The sequence below is a fragment of the Salmo salar genome, chromosome 12, assembly GCF_965601325.2.
Source record: "Salmo salar chromosome 12, fSalSal1, whole genome shotgun sequence".
NCBI classification, from domain to species: Eukaryota; Metazoa; Chordata; class Actinopteri; order Salmoniformes; family Salmonidae; genus Salmo; species Salmo salar.
The window spans coordinates 12968154-12982322 of NC_138302.1; the positions used below are offsets into that span (position 1 = coordinate 12968154).

Below are 14169 nucleotides of genomic sequence, written 5' to 3' on the forward strand. Positions count from 1 at the left end.
ATGTGAAAATGTGTTCATATTATAAATTGTATTTTAATGTTTAAGGACTCTTGGAAGATTAGTCCAAATAAGGACTCAAATCAAATCTCCTGTTGGTGCCATCGGCCATTGAACAGCTCCGCGGGGCTTGGTTCTTCACCAAACTGGACCTGTGGAGTGCCTACAATCTCATCCTCATCCGGGAGGGGGATGAGTGGAAGACGGCGTTCAACACGATGTCTGGTCACTACAAATACTTGGTGATGCCCTTTGGCTTAGCCAATGCTCTGTCAGTGTTCCAGGCATTCGTTAACGAGGTGTTCAGGGACATTCTCGGATGCCAGGTGATCGTATACATCAAGGACATCTTGATCTACTCGGTCAACCTTGAAGATCACATCACCCATGTTCGAGCAGTCCTGGAACGCCTACTGGCTAATCACCTGTTCGTCAAGGCTGAGAAGTGTCAATTCCATCAGAAGGCTGTTTCCTTCTTGGGTTACCAAATCAGGCCGCAGGGACTGAAGAAGGATGACAAGAAGGTAGATGCAGTCAGGTCATGGCCAGTCCCAACCACCATTAAGGGTTACACCGGTTTTTGGGGTTTGCCAACTTCTACCGTTGTTTCATCAGGAATTTCAGCTCTGTTGCCGCTACTCTCACCTCTCTCCTTAAGGGAGGTCCCCGTAGGTTGGTGTGGGGTCTACAAGCCGACGAGGACTTCTGTCTTCTCAAGGGTCGTTTCACCTCCACTCCAGTGATTTAACATCCAGATCCCACAATATCCTTTGTGGTGGAGGTGGACACTTCCGAGGTAGGCGTGGGGGCAGTTCTGTCTCACTATTCCCCACATTGTAATTCCTCTCTGTGGTGTTAAGATGATGGAAGAAGAAGGCGCAGGGGTGTAACTTGAGGTCCAGGGCAGAACGCTGGGACGGGGCTGGGAGGTTACGGGTGTGGTAGGCTGCCAGACAGACAACCCACGAAATTGCTCCAGCAACATGTTCAACGCGAGGTCATGGCATTCGGCCAAGATCTGGAACCCATACATAAGACCCCGAAGTAACTCCTCGTGCCTTCCAATGGTGACTCATTGGGAGGAGACGGCTTTGCGGAGCTGGTACGAGTCTGCTGGGTCCATCAGGGCCAGTTCGTATTATCAGGACTCAGGAGAAGACCCAGATGCAGACAGTTTGAAGTAACAAAAGTTTATTACAAAACAGGTGGCAGGCAAACGACAGGTCAAGGGCAGGCAGAGGTCAGTAATCCAGAGCAGAGTCCGAAAGGTACAGAACGGCAGGCAGGCTCACGGTCAGGGCAGGCAGAGGTCAGTAATCCAGGGCAGTGTCACAAGGTACAGAACGGCAGAGAGACTCAGGTTCAGGGCAGGCAGAATGGTCAAAACCGGGAAAACTAGAAAACAGGTACTGCAAAAAAAACAGGAGTACGTTAAAAATGCTGGTAGGCTTGACGAGACAAGACAAACTGGCAACAGACAAACCGAGAACACAGGTATAAATACACTGGGGATAATGGGGAAGATGGGCGGCACCTGGAGGGAGGTAGCGACAAGCACAAAGACAGGTGAAACAGATCAGGGTGTGACAGTAAAGACTAGTTACATTGTTACAACAGCATAGCTAACTGTTAGCTAGCTACCTCCAATCACTGGTAAAGAGTAGTTACATTGTTACAACAGCATAGTTAACAGTTAGCTAGTTAACATTTTAATTTCAGTTTACTTCCTGAATTAACTGAATTGTATTTCTAACATACTGAACCTGATTTCAAGAAATGAAGCGTTACATTAAAGATGATTTTTTTTTTAGGATTATGAGTTTAAAAACCAAATGTAGTAGGTCATTTTTTATATAACTGACTGGTTTAGGATTTCTGCTGCCAACATGACGAATCGGCAAGAATAATGCATTGAGGAGATGGAGAGGAGGAATACAGGTTTATGGTATTTATAAAACACATTTGAACACCAACCCAGAGCACAAGGGGGAGGGTTTGGAATGGAATTTGATTAAGGTTTGGGGTTTAAGAGTTGGAGCTTGAAAGGCCGGTAGGAAGGTTAGGTTGTGGAAGGATGTGGTGGTCTGGAAGAGAAACAAGAGGGAATCATATTAGGAACACATCAACATAAAAGGTGAACGAATTACAAGGTAGCGCAATGTGACTAGATAAAGGGAATGGGCTAACAACTGCAGCAACATACAGCTACAAACTTAGGAGACCACCAGGATAAACATAAGAAAGGAGCAATAGCATTTAGCGTAAACTGGGCGCATGAATATAAGGGTTAACATACATACATACATCTATTTGTGTCATTAAAGCATCTGTGACAGCATGCACAAATTCGACACTCTCATTGACCTCCATACAAAAATTCCTCACTTCGTGGGCTTATCTTCGTGGACAGATTTGAGAGGAGGAAAACCTCTCACTTTGCCTCTTCCTCTCTGATTTAGCTGAACCTGCTGTGGTGCTGGGATGGAACAAGAGCCTGTAAACCATGTGGATGGGCTGTCCAGAACAGGAGTTCTAGCCCCCTGATATACTGTTATTAACTGCCAGATGTCATTAAGCAGTTGAGTAAACTGTCATTATAAAACTGTTATTGTACATATTTGATACGTTTTAGTAGGGCCTTGGGAGGATCGCATAGTAAGTCTTGATCCAATACATGTTAAGGGTGCTTTAAATGACTGTCTGTGCTCGCAAAGTAGTTTTATCACCACAGACAGGAGTTTGCCTGAGACACCCCAGTGCCTTGGCTCACATCAACATTTTTTATACATGATTCAATCCATTAAAATGTCACAGCCAGTAAAAATCTAAATCTGGAAATGAAATGTCACATGAGGTGGCAAGGATCCACAAAACAACCAATCTTGGCTCGGTTAATTCAGATCTTATTTCCCAGATCACATGTCTCACTGTAAATCTATTACGGTGTCAGCAATGTGAGGACCTTATGGTCGACTAATAAAGTCAAAATAATGTGCTGGCCTGTATCAGATCTCTCTGTGGTCTACAGTATAGGTATGAGGTCTTCACCTTTCAGCATGCAGTGTGAAGTCAATGGAGGGCTAAATGTAATATTAATCTAATACATTTACAAGGAGAAACACTTGGATCAAATGGGGAGCTGTTGTGTTTTTCAGCAAGCTGATCAGATCTTTGGACAAACAAGTCTTAAAGTATTACTTCCTGTCAGTAACCTTCTCCAAACATGGCCATGATCCAAACTGGGTGTCAGGAATACATGCAGCCTAAAGTCGTTTAGGATTGCTTCATGACCCTGCGTCATAGAGATGGTATCAAACCTGCTGAGCTGTTCTTGAAACTCCAATTTGATCCCATACAGTCCATAGCAGAGTCATTTCCAATCTCAATATGGCCATGTTCAGAAATGAGTGTGTCAGAAATACATCCAGCTTCCACAGCAATATATCTCAGGTAATTTGTCATTGGTTTATTGGTAGATCTGATGCCATTTGAGCTGTGCACCAGAGGATAGGACCATATATGAAACAGACTTATAACTGATATGGCCATTAAACGGACCAGTCAAATACCTGCTTCTTTTGGACAGCTTTATTTTTAGACTTTTACATGTAAAAACAGAGATTGCAAGAAGACACAGTCAAGGACAATATAAGTAAAGTCCATAACAGAGAACATAAATATCACCCTGGGGCACTGGTCCCGTGTGGCTCAGTTGGTAGAGCATGGTGTTTGCAACGCCAGGGTTGTGGGTTGGATTCCCACGGGGGACCAGTACGGAAAAAAATAAGAATAAAAAAAAATGTATGAGATGTATGCATTCACTACTGTAAGTCGCTCTGGATAAGAGCGCCTGCTAAATGAGTAAAATGTAATGGAAATAAAACTGGAAATCCCACAACCTCCTTCCAGCTGCAGCTGTTGGAACACAAGCGTCTCTGGGGGAGCAGGGGACTCATTCTAGCCAAGCCTTTTGAAAGGTCAGGACAAGTGACAGCCCAATCCACTAGATGACCCCACCAAAGATCACTATTTAGAAATGAAAGACTTCACATTCAGTCGCACAATTGAAAGACTGATTTAAATCAAGGGGGAAATTAGAAATGATCATGTCTGCCTGTGAATGAGTTGAATAGAAGGTTGTCCAGTTTAACTGCTGGTTTGGTAATAGCCTTCACGTCTATGGCAGCTGTTATATCTGGGATGACTGAAGACCTGATGATAGGAGCCTCTGCTTTATAGTTCTGCAATTTATCCCACGAACAGGGCCATGTACCAAAAAGTAAAATATTTCAAACAGTCATAATAACAGTCAACTTTAATATTGCAATCATCTCAATAATGTTGTATGTAATTTGTTGGATTACAATCAGGGTTGTGTTTATTATGGTTGTGTTCATCAGGTACACTGTAATAAAACATCAAGAAGCTGGAGGCAACCGGCTTCTTAAAAAGGCGATTATTGTAGACTACAGGAAATGGAGGACCGAGCACGCCCCCATTCTCATCGACGGGGCTGTAGTGGAGCAGGTTGAGAGCTTCAAGTTCCTTGGTGTCCACATCAACAGCAAACTAGAATGGTCCAAACACACCAAGACAGTCGTGAAGAGGGCACGACCAAGCCTATTCCCCCTCAGGAAACTAAAAAGATTTGGCATGGGTCCTGAGATCCTCAAAAGGTTCTACAGCTGCAACATCGAGAGCATCCTGACCGGTTGCATCACTGCCTGGTATGGCAACTGCTCGGCCTCTGACCGCAAGGCACTACAGAGGGTAGTGCGTATGGCCCAGTACATCACTGGGGCAAAGCTGCCTGCCATCCAGGACCTCTACACCAGGCGGTGTCAGAGGAAGGCCCTAAAAATTGTCAAAGACCCCAGCCACCCCAGTCATAGACTGTTCTCTCTACTTCCGCATGGCAAGCGGTACCGGAGTGCCAAGTCTAGGACAAAAAGGCTTCTCAACAGTTTTTACCCCCAAACCATAAGACTTCTGAACAGGTAATCAAATGGCTACCTGGACTATTTGCATTGTGTGCCCCCCCAACCCCTCTTTTTACGTTGCTGCTACTCTGTTTATTATATATGCATAGTCACTTTAACTATACAGTCATGTACATACTACCTCAATTTGGCCGACCAACCAGTGCTCCCGCACAGTGGCTATCCGGGCTATCTACATTGTGTCCCACCCACCACCCGCCAACCCCTCTTTTACGCTACTGCTACTCTGTTCATCATATATGCATAGTCACTTTAACCATATCTACATGTACATACTATCTCAATCAGCCTGACTAACCGGTGTCTGTATGTAGCCTTGCTACTTTTATAGCCTCGCTACTGTATATAGCCTGTCTTTTTACTGTTGTTTTATTTCTTTACCTACCTATTGTTCACCTAATACCTTTTTTGCACTATTGGTTAGAGCCTGTAAGTAAGCATTTCACTGTAAAGTCTACACCTGTTGTATTCGGCGCACGTGACAAATAAACTTTGATTTCATCAATGCTAAATTCAAGTCTTTCTACCATCACATCTAACCCAATACGACAACAATGTCGATGTAACTTCGCCAATCAACTTGAATGGAAGTGCACAACACACTCCCCGCCTCTCGTCATGTTCCGTTCAGCTGTTACTCAAATGTTCCAACTTCAATTAGTTATTCTCAAATATGCTTTAAGATACAAATGTCAAATATATGTCAACAATCCTTCCTCCAAAGGACCCATCTGTGGATTAAATCAATTTTTGTTCAAGTTTCGTGATGAATAGCTTTCTAATAGCTACAATAATGTGGCATACAGACTGTGACTTTCTAGCTAACCTTCCTTTCTCAAGTTGTTAATGTTTCCTCTTTCAGAACCTATTGATAATTCACTTCCCTGCCGGTGACAAGCATACCCATAACATGATGCTGCCACCACAATACTTAAAAAATCCAAAAGGGATCAACATCATTGCATTCACTACACTCGCATTAACATCTGTTAACCATGTGAGCAATACAATTTGATTTGATTCACTCCATGTTACTGGCCTGTATGACAAAGTGAAAATGAAGAAGCGTGTGTTAAAGAATCCACTCCCATTCTGTTAGCAACAAGGCTGTTAAGTAATACTGCAAGACAAAACCTTTTGGCATAAATTAAAAACTACAAGGTTGTGTCAAATCCAATCCAACACATACTGAAACAGTCTATTTTCAAGTATTGTGGTGGCAGCATCATGTTATGGGTATGCTTGCCGTTGGCTGGGAGTGGGGAGTTTGTCAGGATCCAATGAAATATGAAAGGTAAAAAGTTAGAGGAAAACCAGTCTCAGTCTTCTGAAAACCTTGGGATAGGATACAACTTTTCAGCCAGACAATTACACAAATGTTTTTGCCAAAGACACACCAAAATGGATTTCCAAGCGGTGTTAAGTGTTCTGGAATCGTCTAGTCTCAGTCTTGATTTAAATTTGCTTAATAAAAATCTGAGAAAAATCAGGTTTGAATACTGCAATCCATCAATGATTCCCAACCAAATGTAATGAGCTTGAGCAATTTTGACAAAAACAATGGATATATGTAGCCCTAACAGTTGTGCAAATTTGGTCAAATCTTATTCCAAATGATTCACAGCTGTAATGGCTGACAAAGGTGCTTCCACCAAGTATTAACTTAGGGGCGTGGAGACTTATCCAATTACTATATATTTTTTTCTTAATTTGGAAAATTGTATAACCTTCTTTCACTTTGAAAATATGGAGTAAATCTGTAGGAAAAATGGTCTAATTGAATAATTTTTCAGATTTAATTTTAAAGGCACCAAAATGTGAAAAAGGTTAAATGGGGAATTCAGGGCACAGCGAGCATTGCAGAGCATCTAGCTAGCTAAAAGCTAGGCTAGGTTGAAGATACCATTGTAGCTAGCAACAAAACAAACAAAAAGTTGCAATGCTACATCAGATGACCTGGCCTCCACAATCACCCGACCTCAACCCAATTGAGATGGTTTGGGATGAGTTGGACCGCAGAGTGAAGGAAAAGCAGCCAACAAGTGCTCAGCATATGTGGGAACTCCTTCAAGACAGTTGGAAAAGCATTCATCCTGAAGCTGGTTGAGTGACTGCCAAGAGTAGGTGTGTTCAAACTTTTGACTGGGACTGTAAAACTGTATGTTTTAAACTTTAATTCATAGGCCAGGTTGTAGCAACCTCATGATGGGTACAGGGAAAATGAGTATCATGTAGTAGCCTAAACCTATCGATGTTACATTAAACTGGGTGAATGGAATATGAATGACAATATCATCTAAAAGGCATAAACAAATCATCCTGTAATAGAAATAAGGCTCATAAAAAACTACAAATTATAATCATCCTCATCTTAAACAGCACCGACCGCCACTGCCTTACTTACAGTATAGCCTATCTGTAAAGCACCAGAAATAATGAACCTTCAACCTTCCATAATAAACTAAGACAGGAGACTGAGCTTAGTAATTGAAATACAATATGTTTCTTCATTTTTGGTTATATTCCACTAATTAGAAGTTTTTGTTGCATACATTTTTTCTGACTAAATTATATAATTTTTTCAACTTAAAAAAAAAAATTGATTATAGAAATCCAACTAGAATATATGATGTCTGATTACTGAGGATTCTCTATGGACAGATATTAGCTATGGATTCCACAATGGCAAATACAACTTCACCGAACTGTCCGTTGTGGCTGCTGAAGGTCTGCTGGTATAGAAAGTATTGCATTCCCAAAAAGACAGCTGTATAGTGGAAATACTGACATTGACAAGCCATGTCTGTTAAGCATCAACAAAATAAATACAGTTTCTGTAAAACTGACTTTTTGGTGATTCCTGAAAAAGTGATATGATGATAATGGCTTATTGTGAACATACCAGCTTAATTTCAATAAACAATATTCAAACAACTCCAGAACACAGTAAGGCTTCTCTACTGTGCGAGTTAAATGGTGTGTCTTCAAATTTGATGCCTGACTGAAGCTTTCCACACAGACATCATGTTCCACACTCCTTTGCAAGTTTTTTCCCCCTTTAAGTAACCAGTTAAGTTATTGTTAGTCATAATTAGTTGGTGTTATATTTTATTAATATAAACTGGTGAAACTATACCCATATTGACAGCAGAGTTTAGGCTTCTTCCCTATGTCAATAAGCTAGTGTCTTCAGCTCTGATGACACAGCTTTCCTCCTGAGTGAGTTCTCTGATGTTTCTTCAAAGTTGATGACTGGCTGAAACTCTTCCCACACTGAGAGCAGCGGTGAGGCTTCTCTCCTGTGTGAGTTATCTGATGTGTCTTGAGAGTTGATGAATGACCAAAACTCTTCCCACACTGAGAGCAGCGGTGAGGCTTCTCTCCTGTGTGAGTTATCTGATGTGTCTTCAAAGTTGATGAATGACTGAAATTCTTCCCACACTGGGAGCAGTGGAATGGCTTTTCTCCCGTGTGAATTAGCTGGTGTTTCTTTAGGAAATATGAACTGGTGAAACTATCGCCACATTGAGAGCAGTGGTAAGGTTTTTCTTCTGTGTGCGTTATCTGGTGTGCCTTCAGTTGATATAACCTGGTGAAACACTTCCCACATTGAGAGCAGTGGTAAGGCTTCTCTCCTGTGTGAGTTAGCTGGTGTTTTTTCAGAGTTGATAACTGACTGAAACTCTTTCCACATTGGGAGCAGTGGAATGGCTTCTCTCCTGTGTGAGTTCTCTGGTGTGACTTTAAGTCTTTTGGATGACTGAAACTCTTCCCACATTGAGAGCAGTGATATGGTTTCTCTCCTGTGTGAATTAACTGGTGTGTCTTTAGATGGTGTAACTGACTGAAACTCTTCCCACAATGAGAGCAGAGGTAAGGCTTCTCTACTGTGTGGGTTAGCTGGTGTCTCTTTAGGTTTCCTACCAGACTGAAACGCTTTCCACACTGCGAGCAATGGCAAGGCTTCTCCCCTGTGTGAGTTATCTGGTGTGTCTTCAGGCTGTGTAACCAACTGAAACTCTTTCCACACTGAGAGCAGTGGTAAGGCTTCTGTCCTGTGTGAGTTCTCTGGTGTGTCTTTAGTTGGTTCGACTGACTGAAACCCTTCCCACAAACAGTGCATTGGTATGGCTTCTCTCCTGTGTGAGTTCTCTGGTGCGTCTTTAGTTTGCTTGGTGTTTGAAATCTCTTCCCACATTGACCACATGGGTACACCTTCCTCCTTTTTTGAGTCTGTTTTGATTTGAGGTGAGTTGGGCAAATAAAGCTGCCACTGCAATCTGAACAGGAGCGGGGCCTACAAGTGTGCCTTCTCAACTCCTCTGGCTCATAGAAACTAGTGAAGCAGTCCATGCAGTGGTGATGTTTCTGTCTTGAGTTCCTCCGTCTGTGTTGTTTATGGTTTCCTGATGCTGTGGAACTGGGCTCACTGTCTGAACCTGGGTTGGAGATCTCTCCTGTGGGAATATGAACAGATATGGGGTTAGAATCAGGAACAGCATTGAAATGGACTTTAAATGACTTGTTTAAAGGCCTAATGCAGAGATTTTATATCAATATCAAATCATTTATTAGGTAACAATTAAGTACTTTACTTGAATACATTGAACAAGAATATAAAAATGCAACATGCAACAATTTCAAAAATTATACTTAGTTTTAGTTCATAAGGAAATCAGTCAACTGAAAAAAAATCATTAGGCCATAATCTATGGATTTCACATGACTGAGAATACAGATATGCATCTGTTGGTCACAGAAACCTTTAAGAAAAGGTAGGGGCGTGGATCAGAAAACCAGGCAGTATCTGGCATGACCACCATTTGCCTCATGCAGAGCAACATCTCATTTGCATAGAGTTGATTAGGCTGTTCAAATCAAAATTGTATTGGTCACATACACCTATTTAGCAGATGTTATTTCGGGTGTAGCGAAATGCTTGTGTTCCTAGCTCCAACAGTGCAGTAGTATCTAATAATTCACACAAATGTAAAAGTAACAATGTTATTAAGAAATATATAAATATTAGGAAAAGCAATGTCGGAGTGGCATTGACAAAAATACATGAAATGAGTAAAGCAGTATGTAAACATTATTAAAGTGACTAGTGTTCCATTTAAAGTGACCAGGAATACCATATCTATGTACATAGGGCAGCAGCCTGTAAGGTGCAGGGTTGAGTAACCGGGTGGGAGCCGGCTAGTGATGGCTATTTAACAGTCTGATGGACTTCAGATAGAAGCTGTTTTTCGTCTCTCAGTCCCAACTTTGACGCACCTGTACTGACCTCACCTTCTGGATGGTAGCGGGGTGAACAGGCTGTGGCTTTGGACTTCCTGTGACATTGGGTGCTATAGGTGTTCTGGAGGGCAGGCAGTGTGATGCGTTGGGCAGACAGCACCACCCTCTGGAGAGCCCTGCGGTTGCGGGCGGTGCAGTTGCCGTACCAAGCGGTGATACAGCCCGACAGGATAATCTCAATAGTGCATCTGTAAAACTTTGTTAATGTCTTAGAGGCCAAGCCACATTTTTTCAGCCTCCTGAGGTTGAAGACGCGTTGTGGGTGGACCATTTCAGATTGTCAGTGATGTGTACGCCGAGGAACTTGAAGCTTTCCACATTCTCCACTGTGGTCCATCGATGTGGATAGAGGCGTGCTCCTTCTGCTGTTTCCTGAAGTCCACGATCAGCTCCTTTGTTTTGTTGACGTTGAGGGAGAGTTTCTTGATTGTGGCCTGTGGAACATTGTCCCACTCCTCTTCAAAGGCTATGCAAAGTTTCTGGATATTGGCGGGAACAGAACACGCTGTCATACACATCGATCCAGAGCATCTCAAACATGTACAGTGGGTGACATGTCTGGTGAGTATGTAGGCCATGGAAGAAATGGGACATTTTCAGCTTCCAGGAACTGTGTACAGATCCTTGCGACATGGGGTCGTGCATTATCATGCTGAAACATGAGGTGATGGCGGTGGATGAATGGCACGACAATGGGCCTCAGGATCTCGTCACGGTATCTATCTGCATTCAAATTGCCATTAATAATATGCAATAGTGTTAATTGTCCGTAGCTTATGCCTGCCCATATCGTAACCCCACCGCCATCATGGGGCACTGCATTCACAACAGAAAACTGCTCGCCTACACGACCCCATACACACAGTCTGTCATCTGCCCAGTACAGTTGAAAACGGGATTAATCTGTGAAGAGCACACTTCTGCAGCGTGCCAGTGGCCATCGAAGGTGAGCATTTTCCCACTGAAGTCAGTTACGACGCCAAAATGCAGTCAGGTCAAGACCCTGATGAGGACAACGAGCATGCATTTCTGACAGTTTGTGCAGAATTCTTCGGTTGTGCAAACCCACATTTTCATCAGCTGTCTGGGTGGCTGGTCTCAGCCGATCCCGCAGGTGAAGAAGCCGGATGTGGAGGGCCTGGGCTGGCGTGGTTACATGTGGTCTGCAGTTGTGAGGCCGGTTGAACATAATGCCAAATTCTCTAAAATGACGGTGGAGGTGGCTTACGGTAGAGAAATTAACATTACATTCTCTGGCAACAGCTCTGGTGGACATTATGCCCTACATTTCAGAGAAATAAGCTTTTTGTGCATATGAAAAATTCCTGGTATCTCAGCTCATGAAACATGGGAGCAAAACGTTACATGTTGTGTTTATATTTTTGTTCAGTGTAGATTTCCATTATAAAATGGGGAAAATAATTGCTTTTTAGGAGAGAAAAAAACTATTTCTCCAGCAAGAAGTTTGCCACAATTTACCACATGGTGAAGCCTAAACTACCATCCACGCAAGTCTGCTGATTAGAAGGTCCAGTGTAACAGATTTTTTTTTAAATCACACTTTTACAGCTTTAGTTTCATCCCGTTGTACAATATGATATAAAACACGGGAAAAACGGAATGTTTTGCACTTGGTCTTTATAGCTAGAATCCTTAAATTAAACCAATAACAAACGCCTTCTCTGTTTTGGTAAAAAGCCGAGGGATGGGCTTTGAGATATGTAACCACTCAAATGAATAGACGTAATAGACGGCTCAGCCACAAAGTGGTAGGCCACACAAGCTCACAGAACAGGACCACAGAGTGCTGAAGTGCGTAAAATTAATCTGTCCTCGGTTGCAACACTCACTACCGGGTTACAAACTGTGTCTGGAAGCAACATCAGCAGAAGAACCGTTCGTCGGGAGCTTCATGAAATGGGTTTCGAGGGCCGATCAGCCACACACAAGCCTAAGATCACCATGTGCAATGCCAAGCGTCGGCTGGAGTGGTGTACGCTTGACGTCATTGGACTCTGGTGCAGTGGAAACACGTTCTCTGAAGTGATGAATCACGCTTCACCATCCGATGGACGAATCTGGGTTTGGCAGACGCCAAGAAAACGCTACCTGCCCAAATGCATAGTGCCAACTGTAAAGTTTAGTGGAGGAGTAATAATGGTCTGGGGCTGTTTTTCATGGTTTGGGCTCGGCCCCTTAGTTCCAGTGAAGAGAAATCTTAATGCTACAGCATACAATGACATTCTAGACGATTCTGTGCTTACAACTTTGTGGCAATAGTATGGAGAAGGCCCTTCCCTGTTTCAGCATGACAATGCCCTGTGCACAAACGAGGTCCATACAGAAATGGTTTGTCAAGATCGGTGTGGTAGAACTTGACTGGCCTGCACAGATCCCTGACCTCAACCCCATCAAACACCTTTGGAAAGAATTGGAAAGCCGACTGCGAGCCAGGCCTAATCGCCAAACATCAGTGTCCGACCTCACTAATGCTCGTGGCTGAATGGAAGCAAGTCCCCGCAGCAATGTTCCAACATCTAGTGGAAAGCCTTCCCAGAAGAGTGGAGGCTGTTTTAGCAGCAAAGGTGGGAGCAATTCCATGATTTTGGAATGAGATGCTCAGACACGCAGGTGTCCACATACTTTTTGTCATGTCGTGTATTTCAAGGCATTCTCAGTAGACCATTTGAAACCACTTCATTCATAGGCTACTGGGCTAACGACCAGGATAAAAAGAAGCACCTACAGTAGCAGTCAAAAGTTTGGACACACCTATTTATTGCAGGGGTTTTCTTCATTTGTTACTATTTTCTACATGGTAGAATAATAGTGAAGACATCACAACTATGAAATAACACATATGGAATCATGTAGTAACCAAAACAAAGTGTTAAATAAATCAAAATATATGTTTTATTTGAGAGTCTTCAAAGTAGCCACCATTTGCCTTGATGACAGCTTTGCACACTCTTGGCATTCTCCCAACCAGCTTCATGAGGTAGTCACCTGGAATGCATTTCAATTAAAAGGTGTTCCTTGTTAAAAGTTCATTTGTGGAATTTCTTTCCTTCTTAATGCGTTTGAGCCAATCAGTTGTGTTGTGATAAGAGGTATGGGTGGTATACAGAAGTTATCCTTATTTGGTAAAAGACCAGGTCCATATTATGGCAAGAACAGTTCAAATAAGCAAAGAGAAACGACAGTCCATCATTACTTTAAGACATGAAGGTCAGTCAATATGCAACATTTCAAGAACTTGCGGTCGCAAAAACCATCAAGTGCTATGATGAAACGGTCTCTCATGAGGACCGCCACAGGAAAGGAAAACCCAGAGTTACCTCTGCTGCACATGATAAGTTAATTCGAGTTACCAGCCCATGAAATTACAGTCCAAAAAAAATGCTTCACAGAGTTCAAGTAACAGACACATCTCAACATCAACTGTTCAGAGGAGACTGTGTGACTCAGGCCTTCATGGTCGAATTGCTGCAAAGAAACCACTATTAAAAGGGCACCAATAAGGAGAGACTTGCTTGGACTAAGAAACACAATCAATGGACATTAGACTTGTGGAAATCTGTCCTTTGGTCTGATGAGTCCAAATTTGAGAGTTTTGGTTCCAACCGTCATGTCTTTGTGAGACGCAGAGTAGGTGAACGGATGATCTCCGCATGTGTTGTTCCCACCGTGAAGCATGGAGGAGGAGGTGTGATGGTGTGATGGTGCTTTGCTGGTGACGCTGTCTGTGATTTATTTAGAATTCAAGGCACACTTAACCAGCATGGCTACCACAGCATTCTACAACGATACGCTATCACATCTGGTTTGCGCTTAGTGGGACTATCATATGTTATTCAACAGGACAATGACC

At 42.8% G+C, this 14169-nt stretch overlaps 1 protein-coding gene across 1 annotated transcript in view; it reads right to left on the minus strand.

Moving 5' to 3' along the window:
- Positions 1 to 3570: 3570 nt before the first annotated feature.
- Positions 3571 to 14169, minus strand: part of LOC106564212 (uncharacterized) — a 30668-nt gene continuing 20069 nt past the window's right edge. Inside the window, exon 3 of the mRNA XM_045690702.2 lies at positions 3571 to 9454. Coding sequence (XP_045546658.2) covers positions 8187 to 9454 — 1268 coding nt within the window. The 3' untranslated portion in view covers positions 3571 to 8186. The remainder of the gene's footprint in view (positions 9455 to 14169) is intronic.